This window comes from Macaca nemestrina, chromosome 8, assembly GCF_043159975.1.
Source record: "Macaca nemestrina isolate mMacNem1 chromosome 8, mMacNem.hap1, whole genome shotgun sequence".
NCBI lineage: Eukaryota > Metazoa > Chordata > Mammalia > Primates > Cercopithecidae > Macaca > Macaca nemestrina.
The window spans coordinates 132,588,282-132,614,321 of NC_092132.1; the positions used below are offsets into that span (position 1 = coordinate 132,588,282).

The following is a 26,040-nucleotide window of genomic DNA, read 5'->3' on the forward strand; positions in this document are numbered from 1 at the left end:
TAGGGATGAACACTGCCGCTGGCATACTTCCAGCACTGTACATCAGGGAGCACATCCTTATGCCTACTTATCTTACAGAGCATTTATTTCGTTTGGAAGTGATAAGCAAATAGGGGCTTTTCGGTTTTCCTTTTTCTTTTCTCTTTTTCTTGAGACGGAGTCTCCCTCTGTAGCCCACTGTAACCTCTGCCTCCTGGGTCCTGGTTCAAACGATTCTCCTGCCTCAGCCTCCCGAGTAGCTGGGATTACAGGCACGTGCCACCATGCCCGGCTAATTTTTGTATTTTTAGTAGAGACAGGGTTTCACCATGTTGGCCAGGCTGGTCTTGAACTCCTGAGATCGTGATCTGCCTGCCTAGGCCTCCCAAAGTGCTGAGGTTACAGGTGTGAACCACCACGCCCAGCCTCTTTTCTTTTTTTGAAAGTACTATTTTAGCTTCTCTAAGAAACAGATTCATTCTTTCAATTCTCTGAGAACTTAATCTGAACACCTCTGTCCACAAAAAGAATTCAAAACTTTTATCCTTCTGGAATACAAAGACAAACTAAGAACAAGCTGTTCTGTTTGATTTTGTTTTTAAAGACAGTTATTATCCTAACTAGATTACAGAAGTCTCTGGGCAATTAATGCAAGGTGAAATACGTAACTATTATTAATCAGCAATTTTAAAAGTTCTTTGACACTGGCAGATCTATAAGATCACTCCAACAACCTCCCCTACATTATAAAATAGATGTTACTGGCCGGGCACAGTGGCTCACACCTGTAGTCCCAGCACTCTGGGAGGCCAAGGTAGGAGAATCACTTGAGCCCAGGAGTTCAAGACGACCTTGGGCAACATAGTGAGACCCCACTTCTACAAAACATAAACAAACAAAATTAGCCGGGTGTGGTGGCATGTGCCTGTAGTTCCAGATACTTGGGAGGCTGAGACGGGAAGACTGCTTGAGTCCCGGAGGTTGAGGCTGCAGTGAGCTGTGATCGTGCCACTGCACTCCAGCCTGGGTGACAGAGTGAGACCCTGTCTTTAAAAAACAAACGAACAAAAAAGACGTTCGAATTTTTTCTCAATTCTCCCTCAGAATACACAGGGGTTGGCCGGGTGCGGTGGCTCAAGCCTGTAATCCCAGCACTTTGGGAGGCCGAGACGGGCGGATCACGAGGTCAGGAGATCGAGACCATCCTGGCTAACATGGTGACACCCCGTCTCTACTAAAAAATACGAAAAACTAGCCGGGTGAGGTGGCAGGTGCCTGTAGTACCTGCTACTCGGGAGGCTGAGGCAGGAGAATGGCGTAAACCCGGGGAGGCGGAGCTCGCAGTGAGCCAAGATCGCGCCGCTGCACTCCAGCCTGGGCGACAGAGTGAGACTCTGTCTCAAAAAAAAAAAAAAAAAAAAAAAAAAAAAGAATACACAGGGGTTGCCAGGAGTTCTTTAGATCATCCTACAGACACTCTGTAGGGGAGTGACAGCCTTTGAGGTGGAGGAAGTTCTGTTACCTGATCTCCAGCTGGTGGGAATCTGCACTGTACACAGGTCGTCTGAAGACTCATCAGTGGAAGTGCCGATGAAGTCAAAGTTGAGGCAGTTATGAGTGAGCTTGAGCAGTTGCATGAGCAAGCCATGCTGACTTTCATCATTCAAGTTTAGATTCTTTCCTGAAGCCTGTAAAAATTACCACATAATGAGCCCCCAAAATCACTCCTCTCTTCCCAGCTTGCTACCAGACTCGACAAGGCTGTTAAGTCAGAAAAGGAGGGCTATGTGGGAGCACAGTAAAATGTCCCCTTCTCTCCAAAGATACCGTACTTCTATCACCTGTTACTATGAAAATACCTGGCTCCTTATATACTATTAAAATATATTTACTATAAAAACATGAAGTTGGTATTTAAAGAAAGCCCCGTTTTAACACTTACACTTACTCCTCACACAATGTAGACATAATGGTCACAGAGAATTCTGAAGCAATATGGCTCCTGTGATTATTTTATTGGCATGTGAGATCCTAGTTATTTCTAGACGGGGCAGGGATTAAACTCTGGAGGGAGCTCTGAGAAAGTAGCACCCTGCCCTACTTTCTTTCCTTGTTTTTACAACCACTATTACCAAAAATCTCTCAAACCAGAATTAAAATCATCACTGAATTTTATTTACTCATCTGCAATGTACCTGCAGACTACAGGTGAGGACTGGCCATAGCTACCGTGCCTGTCCCTTCCAAGGTTACACTAGCTGAGCCTTCGTGACTGGCTGGCTAATTATTTGTTCTGATGGTATCAGTAAGGAGGATTCAATCCTTAGTTTTCTTAAAAGCTTTTCCCCTCCAGGGGGTGCAACAGCTTTTGCTAGGCAGCTTTGCTTAACCTGAGGATTATCTGGGAATTCTAAGGTAAAACTAAGTAATTGAGGAAAAAGATGAATATCGTTAACTGGAATAACAGAAAGAATACAAACTGGCTTCTAAAACTAAAATTGGGAAATGTTGGAAAATGAGAACAAAACTACAAAAATGAACAAAAAGCCAGAGGCCAACTCTATTTAGCTTTCTATAGGGACAAAGCATCTGAGCTGTGTTGCAACTGTGTGGAACTCCCAGCTTAACACTTCTTTCTCAGTTCAGCTCTATCAATAAATGAACTGAAACACCAACTTTCAATTTTAACACAGGTAATTTCCTTATGTGATACTGTCTACCCCTCCAGGTTATTAAATCCAAATGGATGTTAAAAATTCAAAATCTACTTTTCCTTACAGATGTTGCTTGTTTATGTGCTGCTTTTAACTCAGCGGGGGACAGGAGAACCAGCCTGATTTCTGTATGCTAACAATGTAGTCTGAACCTACTTTCAGAGCACTAAGAATCCAAACACCATAAAACTAACATGCTTTCACACCATATAGAAATATTTTATGTGGTTATAAAAACAACAACAACAGAACTTCAAACTTTGAGTTAGGTAAACCAGATCCCTTTAAGATAGGAGTATGGGATAAGTGCTCACTTACTTCTCTTTACCTAGAGGAATTGATCTGAAATAGGGAAGTGATAATCATTTCTCCAACCTCAGTGGTCACTCTGACCAGTTCCTTCAACACCTCTATGAGTCTTATGTAAGAGATGATGATTAAAGAGATGCATAAACTCTCATAGGGTCAGTTACAAGCTGACATTTAACAAATTCCCATCTATTCTCATTCTTTCAAAAGAAACTGGGAAACATGACCCAAACTACATGCTCACCTGTTTTAGTAAATTGCAGGAAAGTGTGAAGATATCAAATAATGATGAATCGCGAAAAGAAGAGGCTATTTTTCTGTGCTTGGTTAAAGGATGGGTGGTGTCTGCCTGTGCAGAAAAAGAAGAAACCAATGCAAAGAATTAATTGCAAAAAAAGAATTTTTCATGTAGACTTCAAATAAGCTAGAAGGATTTCCAGTAAGAGCAACATAAACATAAAATACATTTTTAACATTTAAATTATTGTGAAACCATATCTAGTGAAAGGATGTAGGATAGTAAACTGCTAATAGCCAGGGTATCCTTTCTCTCTAGCTTACAGAAGGAAAACAAAAGGATATATAATCTCTGCTGCAAATTCTCATTTTCCTTTGTATTCAGGGAGGTAAAACTTAAATTGTTGGCAGACATTATTGATAATTACTTTCACGTTGTACTGTGGGTTAATGGGCCAGGCGTGGTGACTCACCTCTGTAATTCTAGAACTTTGGGAGGTTGAGGCAGGAGGATCATTTGAGCCCAGGAGCAGACACAGTGAGACCCCCCCCACCACCTCTAAAAATTAAAAAAAAAAAAAAAAGTCGGTGTGGTGGTTCATGCCTGTAAGTCCCAGCTACTCAGGAGGGCCTTCAGTCCAGGCATTCATGGCTGCACTGTACTCCAGCCTGGGCAGCAGAGTGAGATCCTGTCTCTTAAACACCCACAGACAGAGTAACGAGGCTTTGATTTTGGTAAGCAAAACTCAAAACAAAAACAAAAATAAAAACAAAACCTCAACGTGAAGTTACTGCAGAATTTCCAAATGACAACAGCCCATAATATTTGCCTCCTTTTCTAACCTATTTCAACATATTGTCTATACCGCAGAAGTGAAAATTTAATTTAAGTGGTTGTATTGGTCTCTTATTTCGCTGTTCTTGTGTTTTCAGCTAAATTATAAATGTTTTTGTGGCTAAGAACTAAATCTTTTACTTCTTTAGTATGCTCCTAGTCCTAACACACAGTAGGTACTCAACATGTGGAATAAAATAACTTCAAAGTTGTCAAGAGTATTTTCAGTCTAACCACGTACTGAAAGCTTAAATCTCTTCTGTTTACTGATCAATTCATCCAAGAGGAGACTCATTTTGTTTTTGCCACATTAAAGTGTAACACAGCCAAGATTACTGACAAACCAGTCTTCCTAATTTTATTTCTAGGTTCTAAGTAAGAATAGTGGCAGAAATATACTTTCTTTTTTGAATCTGACAATCACTAAACAATGGAAAATTCAAATGATTTAGAGGCTCAAAATATTCTCCAATTTTTGCTTCTGTCATTGTGTTATCATGTGTCTTACATAATAAAGGTCTTGCTAAATTATATATCATATAATCTGTTATACTGATAATACAGAGAATGACTACACACTAAATGGTACACACAATTTCATCATTTTCTTAGAAAAGTAAAATCTTGAAAAGTTTTTTATTATACATATATCAAAATGTATGTACTCTGTGGGGCCAAGCTTCAAAGGGGAAAACATTAAGTCCACAATCTCTATCCTTAGTTAATGCATCTGCTCTTCTGCTGCAAAGGTAAGTGGTTAAACAGCACATTAGTTGTTAAGAACACAGGCTCTAGGATAAGACTATTTGGGTTTGAATCACATTCGTTGCTTGTGAAACCTTAGGCAAATGATTTCATCTTTATGTGCCTCAGTTTCCTGATCCAGAAAATGGGATAAACACAGTACCTACCTCATATGACTGTTTCGAGAATAAAATTAGTTACTATAAAGTGCTTAGAATGGTGGTAACAGTGATCACTCAAAAGTGTAAGCTGTTATTATTTTGGTAATTACTGATCACAATGGGGACTGCATGTGGCAAGAGAACACAACATGGACTCCCAATTTACACAGGCTCTCAGCTAACACATTTGAAATAGGACCAACTCACAGTTAAGATTGCTCAGGGTTAATAAAAATGTCTGCAGAATTATGAGCAATAGCAAAAGTAATGCTAATATCATTAATATGCTTCCAACTTAAGGGTGAGATGTTATAACTAATATTGATACGGGCCTGTTCTATAATCACAAATTTTTAGCTGGATAAAAAAGTAAATGACTAAAATATAGCCAGGGCAAAAGAAAGCCACTGGTGTTTCCTCTGTAGTATTCTGTGACATCAATGACCATTTAAAACTTTCAAGGTATACAGGAGCAGAAGGGGCACACAAAAGGTCGACCTTTATGGTCCCTTTTTTGAAGTCATTCTCTTTCATGGGCAAAGCAGTAGTATTTCACCCTTTTTTTTTTTTTTTTTTGAGATGGAGTTTCACTCTTGTTGCCCAAGCTGGAGTGCAATAGCACGATCTTGGCTCACTGCAACCTTCGCCTCCCGGGTTCAAGTGATTCTCCTGCCTCAGCCTCCCGAGTGGCTGGGACTACAGGTACATGCCACCACGCCCGACTAATTTTTTGTATTTTTAGTAGAAACGGGGTTTCAACATGTTAGCTAGGCTGGTCTGGATCTCCTGACCTCAGGTGATCCACCTGCCTTGGCCTCCCAAAGTGCTGGGATCGCTTTTATCTCTAAAACGAAAATTAGTACCAATTAAAAAAAAAAAAAAAAAGCTAAAATGGAAAAGGGGAAAATAACCTGGAGACAGAAGGGGAACAGGACAAAAAGTGAGTTGCACTTACAGAGGAAAACCCAATGGAACTATTTTGTTTCAAAAGGGCATTAATCACTTACCGCAAAAGCACACAACTGCCAAAAAAGATCATCCCACACACAGCAGAAAACACCAATACTAAGAAAAAATATGGCACTTACTTCAATGAGGAAGGCTGTAGCACTTACTTGATTAATTTCATTGGTTAGCTGAGATAAAATTGTGACACCAATGATGCAGTATTCAACACTATCCTGGTTAAAAAAAAGCATAAGGTAGAAAGAGCTGTCATGGGTGCTCGGTTTTGGCATTTGGCATGCACTCATACTTTTGAATGATGGCCTCCTGTGTCATTAGTAAAACTGCCTAGACAAGGCAACAAGGAATCATAAAACTGTTTTTTTGCTGGACATAAAACCTAACTGTCACCACAAAGGAACACTGAGAAATCTGACTTCATCAAAATTTAAAACTTTTACATTAAAAAAATTCCCATAAACATTATAGCACATACATTTTAAAAAGGTAAATTGCAAAATACATCACTAAAGTAAATGACAAGTAAGCAACACATTTTACAAAGAGACTGTATACAACAATAAGCAAAAGGTAAAGAATGTGAGGAAATGTGCTTAAGATATAAATAGAAGTTCACAGAAAAACAAACATAAGCAATAAATACAAGCATATGAAAATTTGTCTCACTCATAACCCAAACAATAAGATACCAATTTTTTTAACCTATTAAATGGGAAAAAGTAAAAAGTTTAGCTTCCAGGGCTGAGGTAAGCAGGTCCTCTTATCAACTGTTGGTGGAAGTAGATACAGTCATGAGTCACTTAATGATGGCGACACATTCTACGAAATGTGTTATTAGAGGATTTCACTGTTGTGCTAACATCATAGAGTGTACTTACAAAAACCTACGTGGTACAGTCTACTACACACCTAGGCTATATGGTACAGGCTATTGTTCCTAGGCACAAACTTGTATACCACATGACTACACTGTGGGCAACTATAACAATGGTAAGTGTTTGTGTACCTAAACATAGCAAAGATAAAGTAAAAATACAGCATAAAAGATTTTTTTCAAAAAAGCTACACCTGTCTAGGCGCTTACCATGAATGAAGCTTACAGGATTGAAAGTTGTTCTGGGTGAGTCAGTGAGTGAGTGGTGAGTGGATGTGAAGGCCGAGAACATTGCTGTACACCACTACAGACTTTATAAATATGTACACTTAGGCTACACTAAATTTACTTAAAAAATAAATTGTGCCACGACATTAAGACAGTTCAACATCACTAGGCTCCATTATAATTTTATGGGACTGCTGTTGTGTATGTGGTCTACTGTTGACCAAAACATCATTATGAAGTGCATGCTGTATAACTTTTTTGAAGATAACTTGGAAATATCTTTCCTAGGCTAGGAATTGACCCTACAAACACACTTATTCAAAATAAATCTACCGGGCTACTCACTGAAGTATTAATTTAACACTCAAAAAACAAAAAACAAACAAAAAAAAACCCAGGAAATGCCCATCTATAAAATATTAACTAATTAATTAAATTATCATATTTTCGCTTGGGACCATATATAGGGATTTGAAAGACTGAGACAAGGTTTGTTTTTGCCAACATGCAAACACTACCAAGACACACTAAGGGTAAAAAACATGCAGAAGAGAATATATCAAATAATTCTATTTTGTGTCATGTTTAAAAAGTAGATAAGCGCGTAAGCGTGTGTGTGTGTTTATATATATGTATATGCTGGCTCTGTCATTCCCATTACATCAAATATATACACTGTACCTGTAAAAACCTTGTGACATCTGTGATTGCATTTCTGAAGACATAGTCATCCTTCTGACAGTCAAACCAGCCCAGTTTTGTGATTCTGGCATATAACTGAATAAGTGCTTGTGTCACGAAAGTAGCCAACTTTGGCCGAGTGGCAAGGTAGTTGAGCACATAGTTCCCTATTAAAAAAAAAAACAACAAACAAAACCAATCCACATAATAGAAAGCTCTGCCAGAGAAGGGTGTATATCTTTAGACATGCTAAATGGCCAAGAAATTATAAATTTAGACTATTTAACCCAAACTGTCTTAATTCTTTATGCTACTGTTCCAAATTTAAGATTAGTAGGTGTTCTAATTCAGAATTTTATTTTGTCACGTGAAGAATTTGCAGTATAGCCACTATGACTCTACTCCTAGGTAGCTAAAGAATGTGGTCTACACAGAATTCAAAATCGTTAACAATGTTTTTCTTAGTTATTAGTGACAGTAAAGAAAAGATGAATGAAAGAAATCTTCTGATGACAAAAGGGAGGACTTAGGCTTTATTCAGAAGTAATTGCGTTGGGCCCTTCACTTTCATAAGCCCCAAATTCTGGAAACAAGCTGGATTCTAGACATTTTTGTATGGTTAGCAATCTCAGCACATCACTGAACAAACACATACATTTGACTATTACTAGCGCATCACTAAACAAACTATTTTCTTCAAGACAGAACAGAAAATTTTCCACTTACGAATATCTATTCGCTGTTCCAATGGTAAGGGGTTGTTTGTGCGTGATACAAGCTTGGTAAGGCATGTAGCTGCCAGTAACTGGGAGTAAGAGGACTGTGAAAAGAGAGGGAAAAAGGACTTAAAATTGTTTTGAGCAAGCCAGCCACAAGGTTTTTAACTTGGAGATCTGTGCTCAGACTCAAAAAAAGGCAATCAGTTTTGGCAGATTTGATCCTCTGGATTTTAGAGGGTCTACTGCTCTGAGGAAAAATGAACCACATAGCATAAGTTTATTTAGCTGACTTCAACAATGAACAATGGGAAAGATAAAGTAGCAGTATGATCAAACTGAATCTAATACAGATATCTGCTTCACTCTGAGGGACAGACACTAGAGGGCATCTTTTCAGAAAGAGAGAGATTAGAAAAAAAAAATCTCTCCCCTTATTTAAACCAAGAAATCTCCCCTCAGTATCTGTTACAATGATATTTCAAACAGTTTCACCTCAAAATATTTCTATGGCATGATATTAGAGAAAAAAGAAAAGAATTATTAGAGGAAACCACCATACTATGCTGTATAATTAATCTCCAAATTGTATCTTTCCATCAGTGCAGCTATCAATCAGCTATTGTGCTGGGAAATGTATATGATAGTTTAAAAGTAAACTTAAGGTTATTTGTGAGAAATAAAAATTATGCCTTAAGCAATGGAATAGCTTCATCACATTCTCAAATGTGGCTTTAACAAGTATTAACCTTATGGAGACTCAAAGCATTCCATTTGATCAAAATGCCTAAAAAGGAGCCATGGAAGAATTCCTCCATGTGGCTATATTATATACAATGCCATAAAACAGGAACAGGCTCAGAACCATTAAAGTATTTTAATCAAGGGTCAAGGACAATTTTCTATGACACAGAAAGTCCTTAAGATGGTAGTCCTTCAGACTATCCATTTATGTTAGTATTACATAATACCACCAGGTATAAGATTAGTGGTGAGAGAGACTGTACTGTCGCTCCAGCAGGAGTTAGCTGGCAGAGCTAGCTGGGCATCTCCCACAGGACAAATACAAGCGCATCAATCCAAACACCAAGTGATTTAAGAGAAATATATAAAACACTATGTGCATAAAACTCAGAACAGACCACCACACAATCTCTGACCATGACTTTGTATCATTCAGATACTTGGGGAAAAAGTTATATCCCTCAGCTACTAAGGGATAATTTCAACCAATATAATTTGTTCTATTTATTGTATAAACAATATTATGATACTTATAAAAAGTCAAAAATAAAGTCAACTAGAATTCTATCCTTTCAACCAATTAACTTTCATTTTTTCACATTTCATTCCAGTCTTATGGAAACTTTTGGAAAGCAAATTTCGATTAACTAATTCTTTAGGGATTACTGTTGTTCAGAATACCACATGGCATTATCATTTCTTTTTTCACACACACAAGAATGATGGCTAATATATGTGCCTTTTCTTGGTGTCTTCTCTTTCATCTGTGAAAGAGTGTAATATAGGTAAGCATGACTGGGAAGCTGTTTGAGGATTAGGGAAAATATGAGGACTGCACTGTACGTTGCCACTTTATTTAAAGAAGGCCAGTGCTTGCTGCCGAAGTCTAGCTGGGATCTGCCTCTCATGATGCCCTTTCATGGGACCCTGGGGGGATCCTGCCCTTCCCAACACTTCCATCTTGCCAAAGATAGTGATTTTATCAAATTATATCTCATTAGGAACATTATTTTGATCACTGCAATGACATTTTTAAGGTGGAGGAGGTTCTAATTCCATTTAAAATCCTACAATCTCCTGTAATTTCATTGTCAAGGTCACTGTTCCTGGACTTGCAAGGCAATAAACAGCAGCTGTGGCAGAGAGGACACAAAACACAGAGAAGACTGAGGATCTTGTATTAGGACTTCGGATTAAAAATGTCATTTATTGGCTGGGTGCAGAGGCTCACGTCTGTAATCCCAGCACTTTGGGAGGCCGAGGCTGGTGGATCACCTTAGGAGTTCGAGACCAGCCTGACCAACATGGAGAAAGCCCGTCCCTACTAAAAAAAAAAATACAAAATTAGCTAGGCTTGGTGGTGCATGCCTGTGATACCAGCCACTCGGGAGGCTGAGGCAGGAGAATCGCTTGAACCCAGGAGGTGGAGGTTGCAGTGAGCCGAGATTGCGCCATTGCACTCCAGCCTGGGCAACAAGAGTTTTTTTGAAACTCCGTCTCAAAAAAAAAAAAAAAAAACAAACATAATAAAAAGGTCATTTATCTACAGTCCTATCTTATTCTGGAAAGGATAGGATATGGCACTTAAATGTAAAAGCAGAAAACAAGTTCTGGAAATTTAGGATGAAAAATTACAGAACAGAAATGCATGTTCAAAGAGATTTTCTTGATGAGGCTGTATGGCCGTTTTGCCAACCTGGTAGGTATGGTACTTTTTAAAAGTGAAAATAAGTCAGGGACACCTAGAAAAATCAGGAAACAGAAGCTATCCCAAGCCATCCCTACACAGACAACCAGAATAAAGTTTCCTAAGTGCCCGTTATCCTTTAGGATTTTCAGATCTTACGCACACTTCCTCTTTCGAGGAGTAGCTGGCACTTGCTCAGGCAATCGGGGCTGTTGGTAAATTCAACCAAGGCTTTCTCTGCCTGGAGTCGAGTGGTTGTGTCTGTGGTTTCATACAGCTGTTTGCACAGATTCTCTAGTTGGGCCAGGCTCTGGAAAAGATCAGTCAGGAAAGAAATCAGTTCAGCCTACTACAAATGCAAGCAACTGTGCTTAAAATTAACGAACAAAGATAAATAATAATCAGTAAAGAAAGAATTGCTTCTGAACTCTGAGGAGGACCTGGGTAACATTCACCTAATAACCATTTATAGGTCTCTTTATCTGATGCTATAGAAGACAAAATGATAAAATGCTTAAAATACCTATATACTTTTTCATCATTCCCTTGAAGATCAATCATACATGATACATTTTTCCCCTTACAAATACCCAGCCTCCTAAGCCTTCCTAAAAGGCTTTCAAATAAAAATTCAGAATTTACTTATTCTGCTATTAATGTAAAAAGTGTGAAATACTAGAGGCACGGCTACTAAAATTAAGCACATAAACATGACATAAGTGCCACATACATTTTCATATAGCTTTAAATATTCCTTTGAATAGTAGTTATTAGCTTACAATACTGTATATGTGTAAAGATGGTCACCTGTATGAGAAAACCTCTAGAGAAAGCTTCAGGATGTATTTACGTACCTTCCTCCCTGGATCCCTCATGTCTAAAGTTCAGCAGACTCTCTTCTGTTGCACTTTAAACTCTTACTTTGGTTCCAAATTTAAAATGAAAGGATCAAAATAAATTCAACCCTAGCATATGCTCACTTAGAGATAAGACAAGGGAAACACCCACAAGCAAACTCTTCTCTCCAAATCTTGAACCAGTTCCAGGGAGGCAGGAAGGGGTATGGGTGTGTGCTTTGGTCAAAAACCCACAGGGATGCATATATACTTGCACTTAATGTGGTATTTAAAGGCAAAGAGGAAAGTAACTAGTTAAGACTATACTTAAATATCACCTTTCACTGACTGAAGTGGAGAGTAAACATCTGTTAGCCTTTAAAGGAATGGTTTGGACTTTAAGAAAAAACTGGAGCCTATTTTCATCAGCAGCAAGGATAGTCTGAGAGCTCCTACTATTAGAAAGGACAATTCTGACAAGAACAAAAATAATAATAATTAAACCAACCTGTGTAAATTGCCTAAAATACATTACACAGCCAGTCTGCCCAAGGCTTTTCATTATCACTTTATTTCATTACACTGTGTCTTTATAAATCACAGCTTTTCCACTAAGCAGGAAAGCCCTTAGGGCAGGATTCATATTTTACTCAACCTGGTTAATAAATTTCCAACACTAACTGAAAGGAAACAAGAACGATGAATACTGACACCCTAAGAACGATGAATACTGACACCCTAAGATCATCAGTCTCACTTCAGAGAGCCCCCAAAAGAACAAACACAACAACCTTGCCCTTAAAACAAAATAAACCATCTTTCGAATAATCTTGGGACTTTGATTAGGCTTATGTTTAACCTGTTTCTGATTTCCAGGGGTCCCACTTAATATCTTCTTCAATTCAAGAGCATGGAGAAAATTGCAATTGCAAAGTCAGATCTCAAGCAATAAAGTTCTACAAGTAGGACCTGAGTTTATTCACATGGCTTATGAACACAAGTAGAAGATAAGGCTAATTACATACATTCCATAAAATACATGCAAAAGCCATTTTTATGCTTGCCAGTACTGCTCAAGACCTTATTGAAAAAAATTATTTAGGAAAATAGGTAACAAGAAAGACATCAAGAGAAAGACACTGTAACTAAAACGTAAGCTGCTATAAAACCTGGCATCAGGTATCCGGGAGTAGCAGCAGCCTCAGAACCTCCACAGCCATCACACACTGAGCTTTCCAACATCCTGAACAGACACTCCCTAAACAGTCCTGATGCTTACGGTATAATGGCTCTTCTTAAAAGTCTGATCAATCAGTTCCCATGGTTCCCCATGCAACTCTATGTTTATTACAACAAAGTTGTTCACATGACAATGGCTAAGCATCTGTCACAGGTAATTCCTTACTGCTAAAAACCTACATGCAGGTTATGGTGGGCTTTTTGTTGTTGTTTTGTTTTGATTTGCTTTAATTTAGCAGACAAAACATACTGCAGGGTAAGTCTGGTAATGCATTCTCAGCTCAGGAAACAAGACTGTTTAAAAAACAAAAACGCAATTTGACCATTTACACAGTTTGAAGAACGACAGCTCCATTTTTTTTTGTTCCCAGAAGAACAAATGGGAAACAATTATGTTTTCCCAAACAATTAGTGGAAACATCTGAAAAACAGGGTCATTTTCTTTGGGTTGCCCACACTACCAATGAAGGAGAGAGGAATGAGACATTAACATTTATGGTTTTTTAGTTACCAGCGTTTCCCAAACAAAACTAATGGTTAGGTTCTTTAGAATCACCTTCTTTTTGGCCTAGCATAAAATAATTTATCCTACAATTATTTGATTAGCTATTAAAACCAGTACTTCACACTAAGGGTGGCCAAAAACACACCACGGCACTCTCCTTGGCATGATAACATCTATGTCAAATGTTTTCCTATTCGTCAGTTCTTATTAAGGATATCTATTCTGTGATGCCACTTTGGTCAGAGAAAATCCTCCAGAGAAGAATGTCTATTTTCTGTTCCTGAAAAATTGCCTATAATCCACGGAGAAAATTCTGCCTGGTCTCGCTGAAACAGAAAAGCACATTTGGTAAAATGCTTTATAAAAGTGAAAGGTGATCTTCAGCTAGCAAAATACTGCTTTTTAGCATAAGAAACTCAAGAGGATTAATTCCCAAACCTAGAATCAGACCGATTTCACCAACAACAATTACGATGAAGGTATTAAAATAATGCATCTTCTTTAATATCTGGCAACACCAGTATTTTAGTCTATTCAACTTGGATAGAGGATATGCAGCTAAGTTATTCTTATTTCAACATAAGGCGAGATTTGTTGAGATTACAGACCTTAGAATATAGTAATTTGTCTGGCAAGTTGCCTCTAAATTAGGGGAAAATAAAGATTTTGTTTGTACATTAGATGTTATATTACTCCACAAAGCAGAATACCTCAGATTTTACTTTATTTGTATCGAAGTGCTCTTTAAATAGCCCAGTGGTTATACTTTCTTTTTGAGATGGAGTCTCACTCTGTCGCCCAGAGACTGGAGTGCAGTGGTGCAATCTTGGCTCACTGCAACCTCTGCCTCCCAGGTTCAAGCAATTCTCCTGCCTCAGCCTCCCGAGTAGCTGGGACTACAGGCGCGTGCCACCACACCTGGCTAATTTTTTATATTTTTAGTAGAGATGGGGTTTCACCATATTGGTCAGGCTGGTCTTGAACTCCTGCCCTCATGATCTGCCCAGCATGGCCTCCCAAAGTGCTGGGATTATAGGTGTGAGCCACCGTGCCCGGTCTATATTTTAAAATTAGCCTCACTGCTTAAAAAAAATCCACATGGAGAGTTCCAATCAGAGACCAGGATTCTTGCTTTTAGGAAGGAGTTAATGACACTCCCAATAATACTGAGTACTGAACTAGACACAAGCATAATCCTTGGGTGACCAGTCAGATCTGCAGGTGTTCTGAAGAGCACATTCTTAACCTGACTGCCACCCGGCCATCAGAGATGAGCAGAAGCTGCCACCATGTTACAAAATATAGGCTCAATCCAGAGAAGTTCTAGCAAACTTAGAGTAGATTTACCAATTCTGTAGCTGAATTATCATAATTCTAATGCCACAAATATAAAAAGAATGGTCAAAAACCCAAGCCACTTTCACCCTTTTCACAAACCCTTTTAATTTACATCCCCCTTAGTTGCAATTTTTCTGTGTACTGGGAAACACTGTATTGAGTAAATTAAAATATTTATACCGGACCATGCCAGAAAATGAATCATTTTAAGGACCTAGAAGGTTAACTGACATATAAATTACATTTTTATCTATTTAACAAGGCATTCTTTTAGTCAGTAATTGAGTATCCAATTATCATAGATAATAAAAGAAACTTTAAAAATTCAGTAACAACAATTATTGTTAGATTAGAAGACAAATGGCAAAACAGTATGTTGAGTTTATTACCATTTGTGATACATGTTAGTAAATTTATAGAAGAAAACCTGGATGAACACAAACCAAACTTAATTGTCTCTGGGAGGTGAGAATATTCAATTTCTGTAACCTTGGAAATTTTGACCACAACCACGTATTCCTCTGTAAGCAGAAAAAAAATCCTAACAACTGTAAAGATAAGCATTTTTTAAAAGGGCAATTTAAGCTACATTCTTTTCCTAAATTAACTCTTCACATTAGTAACATTTTACTAGTTAACAGCTGATTCTGTTACCAATCAGAATTCATATAACAATTCATAAAACCAAACAGACAAAAAGCTATTCCCAAAGCTAAAAACCAAAAAACTGCATTTGCATTTATTACTAATTTTATTTTCTTTTTTCTTACCAATGCTGGTAGCCTCAGTGGCCTGAAAAGCATATTCAAGGGTTCTTCTTGTTTATAAATTTATACGAAAGGCAATCGTGGTGGCCAAAGTCGTCTTGGTTTACAGATGTATCAGTAGACCTCTCAAAAGTTACTTACTACAATGGAGTTCACAGGGCAAACTAGCTTGCTCTTTGAATGTTTATAAATGTACACTATTTATTTTTTAAACTCACTTTATGGAAAAAGTTTACCAAGTCAGTGCCAAATACTTGTTTACGTACTTTACAAGAGAATAAGCCAAGCAGCCAATAAACAAATGAAAAGGTGTGCAACCTCAATAATCATCAGGGAATGTAAATTCAAACCACGATGAGATAGCCACTAGAATGACTAAAATGAGGCAGGGCGTGGTGGCTCACGCCTGTAATCCCAGCACTTCGGGAGGCTGAGGCAGGCAGATTACATGACATCAGGAGTTTGAGGCCAGCATGGCCGACGTGATGAAACCCCGTCTCTACTAAAAGTACAAAACTTAGCTGAATGTGGTGGCATGTGCCTGTAGTCCCAGCTACTCGGGGTGGCGGCTGCAGTGAGCCAAGATCCTGCCACTGATCCTACCACTGCACTCCAGCCTGGGCGACAGAGTGAGACTCTGTCTCAGAGAAACAAAACGAAATGAAAAAAATGACTAAAATGAAAAAGCCAACATCAAGTGTTAGTTAGCATGTGGAACAACTAGAACTCGTATGTTGCTAATTTAGTCTGAATTGATTCAAATACATTGGAAAACTGGGAGTGTAAAGGTACACATATGGAGGCTGTGCACAGTGGCTCACACCTATAATCCCAGCACTTCAGGAGGCTGAGATGGGAGGACTGCTTGATCCCAGGAGTTCGGGACCAGCCTGGGCAATACAGGGAGACTCTGTCTCTACAAATAATAATAACAAAAAAATTAGCTGGGCATGGCAGTGTGTCCCTGTCATCCCAAGTATTCAAGAGGCTGAGGCAGGAGGATTGCACAAGTCTGGAAGGTCAAGACTGCAGTGAGCTGTGATCATGCCACTGTACTCCAGCTTGGGTGACACAGTAAGACTCTGTCTCAAAAAACAACAACAACAACAACAAAAAACACCCTACAACCCAGCTATTCCGCTCCTAGATATACACTCAATAGAGATGCATACTAAGCTCACTCATGGCAGCACTAAACGTTAACAGTTCCCAAATAGAAAGCCAAATGCCCATCAATAGCAGTATGGATGTTTCATTTCTTAATTTGTGTGCTGGCTACCCAGGCATGTGCAGTTTGTGGAAATTCACTGAGTTTGTGTATTTCTAATTTGCATATTTTAATTATTTGTACATTTATAATTCATGTATTTTTGTATATGTATGGATGAATGCCATAGTTCTGCCCAAATTTTCTAGTTACTTATTGTCATAGATTACTTTTTAATACTAATGGAAAAGAAGTTTTCATCAACAACCTACAGCTGCACTTCAGATTCAGAATGCTTTAGTTTTACAACACTAAATGTTTTTTTTTTTTTTTTTTTTTTGAGACGGAGTCTTGCTCTGCTGCCCAGGCTGGGGTGCAGTGGCCGGATCTCAGCTCACTGCAAGCTCCGCCTCCCAGGTTTACGCCATTCTCCTGCCTCAGCCTCCTGAGTAGCTGGGACTACAGGCGCCCGCCACCTCACCCGGCTAGTTTTTTGTATTTTTTAGTAGAGACGGGGTTTCACCGTGTTAGCCAGGATGGTCTCGATCTCCTGACCTCGTGATCCGCCCGTCTCGGCCTCCCAAAGTGCTGAGATTACAGGCTTGAGCCACCGCGCCCGGCCCACTAAATGTTTTTATAACCATGACTCCCATTCATTTCTCAGGAAGAACTAAGGTAAGACTAAGACAGCGAGTAACACTTTTGGTTGCAGATGCTGTGTATGTCTACTACAGTAAAACAAGATAAAATACGTATTTTCAGCAAGTGATAATACTATGCCAGAGCCTGGCGTGCATGAGATAAGGATGGCAAGTCTGCTACCACATGAGACTGCAAAATTCTACATTTACTTCAAAATACTAATCAATTCTAACTTGTAATAAACACAGATGATCTTTGTGTTATGGGTAATATGTGGCCAAAACACATGTAAACAAATTATTTCATGAAGTAAATAGCCAGAATGCACCTAGTCACTTAAAGGTTTATTGACTTATAAGTTTAACCCAAAAGCATTCACTTAAGTTGTCACTAGAAACTAGCTTGGATTCCTTCTCATTGTCACTAATGGTGCAGAGGAATGAAAGCTGCAGGGCAAGGTGAATCCGCTAAAGAAGAGGTTTCAATCTGGCGCCCTGAAACAGGCCCACAGTCATTTTTGGTTTTTGTCTTGCACTGTGGTTTTAAAGTGACACAGTTGGCAATATTTCACACTATCTGGTTTTCCAGCTTCCTATGAAAAATGAGAAGCTCTGAAAGCACTGGGTCTGCAAAGGGTCACAGAGGGAGTGCTTTCCTGGGCAGGTTCTCTTTAGTTCCCCATGGCTCCTCTGTAGACAGCTGTTTTCTCCTCTTGATCTCCGGCAATTTTGTCTCCTATCAGTGGTTCATTCCTGGATGTCAAATTTAAAAAGCAGCATGCATGATAGAACAACAGATTTGGGCTTACCTTTGGGTACTACTGCTTCACCAAATTTGGTTAAAACACAAGGAACTACATAAAACTTAGGCAAAGAAGAGTTTGGTTGATACTGGATCGTTAGATACTGGTCTTAATGTGTGTGGGTGAGTTAACTTTCAGGAACTTCAGTTTCTCTATAGGTAAAGTAAATGCATTTTATTTTATGATTTTTAAAAGACACTTCCAGTTCTAAAATTCTTTGACTGTAATATACTATCCTTCATATTTTAATTATATTAGTGAATCAGAATTCCAAGTAAACAAATACCAAAGTTAAAATGATCATGAAAATGATGATTAGGACATTTTTTTTTTAAAGTGAGAATGATATTTTAAAAAATAAATTGGGTAACACTCACATCCTTGTGATTGTAGCATAGGATCTTTACCCACAAACAACTTCAGTGACCTAGCAACAGGAACAAGGTTTCTTTTGGAGCTGATTCAATACAGAGTAATGGGTAAGATTTTACATGCCAGACAAATCCCTACCCCTCCATCTACTGTAGGAGCATGATTAAGTTACTCAAATCATTCAAACGTTTTCTCTTTCTTTTACATAGAAATAACACCCACTTTACAAGGTTGTAAAAATCAATGAAGTAATGTGTGTGCACTGCTAATTATTACTGGCTATTATCGATTATACTGGCTATCAAAACCTCTGGAGAAGAGCAGCTTTTTTATTGCTTGCATAAATGCACACAAAATCTGCACTGTTTCTTCTAAGGGGATTATAAACGCCCTTTCCCTGCAGGGCCAGGGGCATCAGGGATAAAATATATAATTGATCCTTGTTATTCGGAGATTCTGTTTTGTGAATTCACCTACTCACTAAAATGTATTTGTAATCATCAAATCGATATTCGCTCAGGGTGCTTCTGCAGTCATTCATGCACATGGACAGAGTGATCAACAATTTGAGTTACCTGACTTACACATTCCCAGCTCAGGCTGAACACTGCCATGCTTTGCCTTCTCTTTTTTTTTTTTTTTTTTTGAGACAGAGTCTTGCTCTGTCACCCAGGCTGGAATGCAGTGGCGTGAACTCGGCTCACTGCAACCTCCACCTCCAGGGTTCAAGTGACTCTGCTGCCTCAGTCTCCCAAGGAGCTGGGATTTCAGGTGTGCGCCACCATGTTCGGCTGGTTTTTGTATTTTCAGTAGAGATGGGGTTTTCCCCATGTTGGCCAGGCTGGTCTCCAACTCCTGACCTCAGGTCATCTGCCCGCCTCAGCCTCCCAAAGCACTGGGATTATAGGCATGTGCGACCATGCCCGGCCTTGCTTTGCCTTCTGTTTCAGCTTTCACAATGTAAAAACTGTAAGGTCCTTTATGGGGTCTTTTTTTTCACTGCTTGTTTCTTGCAGTTTTGTGCTTTTTATTGCTAATTCCACTGCTTAAAATGGCCCACAGAGTGCTAAGGGCTGTCTACATCTAGCTCCTAAGTGCAAGAAGGCTGTGATGTAACTTATGGTGAAATTGTGTGTGTTAAATAAATTTCATTCAGTCATGAGTTACTGTGCTTTTGGCCATTAGTTTAATGTTAATAAATCAACAACATGTGTTAAAGTATCTTTAAACAAAATAACAAATGAAACATGGTTACATATTGCTTGTTTGATGCAAATGTGGTGACCAGGAGCTGGCCTGGATCTAATCCTATACTTCCCCTAGGAGCAATGGGTCAGTATTTGCTAACTGTGTTCTCGGTGACTTTATAGAACATGACAACAAGCAATGAGGATCAGTTCTATTTCTGGCATCACTGGGTGAGATTCAGCACATACTTCCCCATAGAAACTTAATTATATTTATTGCCACTTTTTAAAGGTATTTGTTCAAATAGAAGTATTTGTTAGCCTATGTAATTTCTGTATTAATGTCCGTACAACTGTCTCAAATGTTTGCTTAAATCGCCAGTTGTATTAATTACGCATGAATTATGACTTTAGTGAGCACAGTGCACGCACTGGTATGGAAATGGAAAGTACAAGGGTGTCTGGCACAGAGTAAGAGCTTCCTAAGAATGTCTTAACATTGGGTAAGTCTAACTCTCAAAGCTTTCAAAGGAGCTTCATATTAAAATGGCAGATTGATCACATATCTAATTTTACTCCCTCCCAAAACCCAACTAACACAACACTAACGGTATTAAAAACAAAACAAAACCCCTAAATCCTCACGATCCCACAAAGATAGATAGGGAAGACAGGAACGGGACAATAGCAACATAATTTTGGAATATAGAAAAATCAATGGTAACTGACTTAATGACCTAAGAAAGCCAAATCCCTAGCCAGCAGTGAGGAAAGCTGAAAACAAACCTCATTCACACTACATGCTCAGATGTTTAGGTGAAGTGGGGTGGCCCAAAGAAGGAGAAACAGGGTGAAAGTATCTTTGAGAAGTTAAGATTCCCAGATAGTCCTCCTCACTGTATGCCTCTCAGTAACTGTCCCTCTCTTCGGACTGGGAGACACCAAGCCAGTCAAAATCACATCTGAAGCTATGGGCACCCTGTAACAAATAGGTTGATGAAGTGGGAGTGCCGCTGAGTCTTCCCTCACTGGGTTCCACCGAGAAATTTCAGTGAGCAGACATACTCTTTAGGAAGGAGTTTGGAAGATTTCCCCCTGAGAATCTCATTAGCTACAAAGCAAAAAGTTGCAGATACACTAATATGCAGGTTACCCCACAAATGGCACACCCGATTACTCTGCTGTGATGCCTCAGCAGACACGCCTCGCCACGTTTTCAGGGCTTCCAGTCAATTCTGTATTATCTTAATCTTCATCCTGAGCAAATAATCAAGTATTATCAGAAATCTGAAGAAAGCCTTCAACATAGATGATGGAGAGCTAAACAAGCACACAAAAAGCAATCTGAAACAAGTAAAAACTATAAAGGGAGAAGGAAACTTGACCAAAAAATGAAAGATGAAAACATATAATTAAGCCCAATATTGCAAGTGTGGAATAACAGGCTGTGCTTAAAAAAAAAAAAAAAAAGAAGACATTCAAAGAACATAAAAAGAGATGTTAGAAAATAAACATACAATGACAGAGACAAAATATTCTATTGAAAGGTGGGAAAATAAAGTTAAAATCTCACAGACAACAGAGCAAAATGACCAAGATGGAAAGAGCAAAGTTTAAAAAAATCAGAGACCCAGTTCCACAGGCCTAATATCCAATTAACAGGAGTTACAGAAAGAGAGAACAGAGAATGGTGAAGAAAAGGAAATTATGAACAAAATAATTTGAGATAACTTCCTAGAACTGAAAAACATCAGTTGCCAGAATGAAGTGTCCACCTAATGCCAGCATAATACATGAAAGTCAACCCACACCCAAGGCACACCACTAGGAAACCTCAGAAACCTGATGACAGAGAGAAGATTCTATAAGCTGCTTTTAGCAGAGACAGAAACTTAGAAAACAAAACAAGATCAGGAATCAGATGGCTCTGGACATCACAAAAGGAACACTGGACACAAGAAGCCAACAGAACAATTCCTATGAAATCCTCTAGAGAAAGAGCTCCAGCATACGAGGCTATACTCAGTCAAGGAAGGAATCACGTGTGATTAGAACAAAGCTATCTTTGAGGGTGTAAGGCCACAAAAATCTGTCCTCCATGCTCCCCTTTTTGAAGAGCTACTAAGGAATATACTTCACGCCAAAGTAAAGTGTAGTTCCATAAAAAGGTAAGCACGGGGGCCAGGCGCAGTGGCTCACGCCTGTAATCCCAGCACTTTGGGAGGCTGAGGCGGATGGATCACGAGGTCAAGAGATCAAGACCATCCTGGCCAACATGGTGAAATACCGTCTCTACTAAAAATACAAAATTAGTCAGGCGTGGTGGTGGGCACCTGTAGTCCCAGCTACTCTGGGGGCTGAGGCAGGAAAATCACATAAACCCAGGAAGCGGAGGTTGCAGTGAGCCGAGATCACGCCACTGCACTCCAGCCTGGAGAGAGCGAGACTCCGTCTCAAAAAAAAAAAAAAAAAAAAAAAAAAAAGGTAAGACTACAGGTCATGAGTTATACGGCCATGCTGATCCTATGAAACCCAACAGAGAAGAGGGATGTCAAGGAAACCCCTGGAACGACAGCGAAGGGCACAGGACAACAACTGTGAGTTGGCCATTAAGAGCAACCAGGTCTTATTCAAGCAGTGTGGCTTTAGGGACAAGTCATGTTCACAGAATCATCACCAAGATCCCTGCCACCACTGCCTGCTTTAACCTGAGGACAGAATACCTGGATGAGAATTCTCATTTAAGATTTCACCTTAATCCATGTTGAAGTTTAATGCACAGAAAAGCCCTCGATTGACAAAGTAAACACTGTACTTTAAATTTGGAAAGTTTTTCTACAAAGGTGCGCCACCATTTTTAACTAATGTTCCAAAGACAAAAGACAGTTTGAATTCTGATGAGGAGAAAAAACCAATATACTTGGCTTTTGCCACCTTCACTCCTTCTTTATAAAAAGAAGGTTTTTAATGCCTTTTATGGAACTTGATTCTGCATGGACAATATTAAAAGACCAAAACAACGTACTCCACTATGAAAATGGCTGAGTATGAAAGATTATACAGGCCAGGCAGATTACTTGAAGAAAGGATGCCAATATCCAGCTATTTGAGAACCCAAATTTGCAATGTGAAACAACCACGTATGTAAATAAAACTTTTCTGCTATATTACCATTTCCCTAAAAACTGCATTTTTATAAGCAGGTCTATACTGGGAGAACAATCCTGTAATAGCTCAGTACTCCTAAGAATGTTAACCAACATCTCAAATAACTTAAATTGATGTGATCAATTTAATGTCTTATCAACTTTTTCCTTACAAATAGTGTTTACCATATAGCAAGCAAGGTCAAACAACTGACTTCTGAAGTTCAGAAAATGATAACCTACTGGCTAGATATTAAAGGAGTCAAAATGTGAGAAAGAGTTGTATAAACTCACTTCGTTAAGTTCTGGTTTCCAAGAGCTATTTGTTTTTGAGTTCTTATGTAAGCTATACCGCAGAGGGACACATTTATTATCTATCTATCTATCTATCTATCTATCTATCTATCTATCTATCTATCTATCTATCTATCTTATTTTTTTGAGATGGAGTCTCGCTGTTGCCCAGGCTGGAGTGCAGTGGCAAGATCTCAGCTCACTGCAACCTCCACCTCTCGGGTTCAAGCGATTCTCCTGCCTTAGCCTCCCGAGTAGCTGGGATTATAGATGTGTGCCACCACACCTGGCTAATTTTTGTATTTTTAGTAGAGATGGGGTTTCACCATGTTAGTCAGGGTGGTCACAAACTCCTGACCTCGTGATCCGCCTGTTTCGGCCTCCCAAAATGCTGGGATTACAGGTGTAAGTCACTGCACGCAACCCACATTTATTATTTTAAGTTTATGTTTTTACTATCAATTTGATACAACATTCAAAACGGATTATTGGGTGTATTTTGTACAGAATCCTATTAAAACCTCCATTTAAACACTGCATTATATATAATAGAGCAAAGGAAGCGATCAAAAACACACAATCACCAATTCTCTGAGGCCATCAATCATTAAGCTCTATCATCATGTTTTACAATGACTAGATAAAAAGGATTTTAGATTCAAGCAATTATACTCAGGTTTATTATTAGGTTAGCCAAATACATAAAATGACCCAGAGAATATCTTTCCCAGTGCCCCTTTTCTTTCTATAGTATGTTACTAGTTCTTAAAATTTCCAGGATTGACAGAAATTGCATTTACAAACAGAATCTAATTTGCTTAAGAAAATGAAAAGACTAGTTACCACATGGGAGAAAACATTCGCAAAAATCTGATATAGGACTGATATCCAAAATATACAAAGAACTCTTAAAACTCAACAATAAGAAACCCAATTAAAAAATAGTCAAAAGATCTGACCAGACACCTCGCCAAAGATATACAGATGGCAAATAAGCATATGAAAAGATGGTTAACATCATGTATCATCAAGAAACTGCAAATTAAAGTAACAGTGAAATACTACTACATACCTATTAGAATGGCTAAAACCCAAAACATTTATAACACCAGATGCCGGCAAAGATGTGGAACAACAGGAACTGTTGGTGAGAATGCAAAATGGTACAGCCACTTTACAAGACAGTTTGGCAGTTTCTCACAAAACTAAACATACTCTTACCATATGATCCAGCAATTGCGCTCCTTGGTATTTACCCAAATGACTTGAAAACTTATGTCTACACAAAACCTGTAAACAAATGTTTATAACAGTTTTATTCATAATTACCAAAACTTGGCTACAAAAAGACACAGAGGAATTTAAATGCATATTGCTAAGTTTAAGATGCCAATATGAAAGGCTACATTATTGGATGATTCCGACTACTATATGACATTCTGGAAAAGGCAAAACAATAGAGACAGCAGAAAGAACAGTGGTTGCCAGGAGTTTGCAGCGGGGAGAAATGATGGTGACAGAGGCAGGGAGGGAAGAATGAAGAGGCAGAGCACAGGGGATGTCTAAGGCAGTGAAACTGTTCTTTTTGATACTATGATTGTAGATACATGTCATTGTCTCTTTGTCAAAACCCACAGAGCACAACACTAAGAGTGCCCTTCAGTTGTTAATAATGTATCAATATTGGCTCATCAATTGTTAATATACCATACCAATGCAAGATGTTCGGGGTAACAGGGTATGTAAGAACTCTGTACTTTCTGCTCAATTTTTCTATAAACCTAAAACTGTTCTAAAAAATAAAGTCTAGTAAAAACATCTAATTTGCCAGTTTAAGACGTCCTATTCTTCCTTCCAGAGTTTTATCTTAATACTGGCTGGTTTACTAATCAATATTTAATACTAAAACATGACATTTTATATCCTAGCTTTCACACCCAACTCCCACTCCCTACCACCTGACACGGAAACAGAATGGTTACAATTCTCTAGCTGAAAACACAGGTGTTATAACACTGACATTCACTGTCAAAGCCAATGTAACCGAGCGTGGCTCTCTGCCATCTAAACTAGAATCCATACTGTACCTATCTGGTATAAAATATTTTTCTGCTAGAGGATCTATATAGAAAGTCCTTCAATTAGTTAGATTTATAAAGTCATTTCTAAGTAATGCTCATATTAAATAATCTACTGTTACTTTTCTAAATTATTGCCTGCCACCCATCCAAACATATGTCTCTACAGGTAGGTCAGCAAAGTATACTTTAGTTTGCTGTATGGGTCTTCTATTTTATATAGCGTCTCTGGTGTTCTACCCTCCTTTCAAAACTCTGAATACAATTCTGACATACTTCAACAGTTGAAAATATTTTCTCTGTAAGTTCCTGCAGCTCAATCAAGCATCTGCTTCCATTAAAAAAAAGAAAAAAAAAATTCCAATACTCATTCACCTGAAGAACAGGGTTGATAGTAAATTGTAGCAGATTTGTTGTTACACAGTAGATATGTTACTGTGTAACAAAAACGTCAGTGTGCAGCATACCAATACATTTATTTTTGAATATTCCTAATAGTTTTCATTTAAGAACTTGTTGCAAGAAATGACTACAGGTATTTTACCATCCCTCACATCCTAAAGTGGCATATTTTTTGGGCCAAAGTTTCACAAAGGAAGAAGGCAGGCCATCCTATGAAAGGAGAGAAGTAACACCTGCTGAACATGTTATTAACGCCAAGGAGACATTTTTCCACAATGTGGGGATGATACTGGATTTTTACTGAAATTTGCTGAGACTGGGCTGGTTATCATCAATCCCTCCTATTTTGA

The 26,040-nt window shown here is 38.6% G+C and overlaps 1 protein-coding gene across 4 annotated transcripts in view; it reads right to left on the reverse strand.

The window, feature by feature from the left end:
* Window positions 1–26,040, reverse strand: part of LOC105482095 (exportin 7) — an 89,501-nt gene that overhangs the window by 29,504 nt on the left and 33,957 nt on the right. Inside the window, exons 1-7 of one of the 4 annotated variants that reach the window (XM_071068527.1) lie at window positions 11,730–14,274; window positions 11,039–11,185; window positions 8,455–8,548; window positions 7,729–7,895; window positions 6,068–6,160; window positions 3,247–3,351; window positions 1,502–1,667 (exon numbers count right to left, since the gene is read on the reverse strand). In XM_071068527.1, the coding sequence (XP_070924628.1) occupies window positions 1,502–1,667; window positions 3,247–3,351; window positions 6,068–6,160; window positions 7,729–7,895; window positions 8,455–8,548; window positions 11,039–11,185; window positions 11,730–11,750 (793 nt within the window). In that variant the 5' untranslated portion in view covers window positions 11,751–14,274. Of the gene's footprint in view, window positions 1–1,501; window positions 1,668–3,246; window positions 3,352–6,067; window positions 6,161–7,728; window positions 7,896–8,454; window positions 8,549–11,038; window positions 11,186–11,729; window positions 14,275–26,040 lie in introns of those variants that run through there. The other 3 variants (XM_011742039.3, XM_071068529.1, XM_071068528.1) reach the window with 3 other exon arrangements.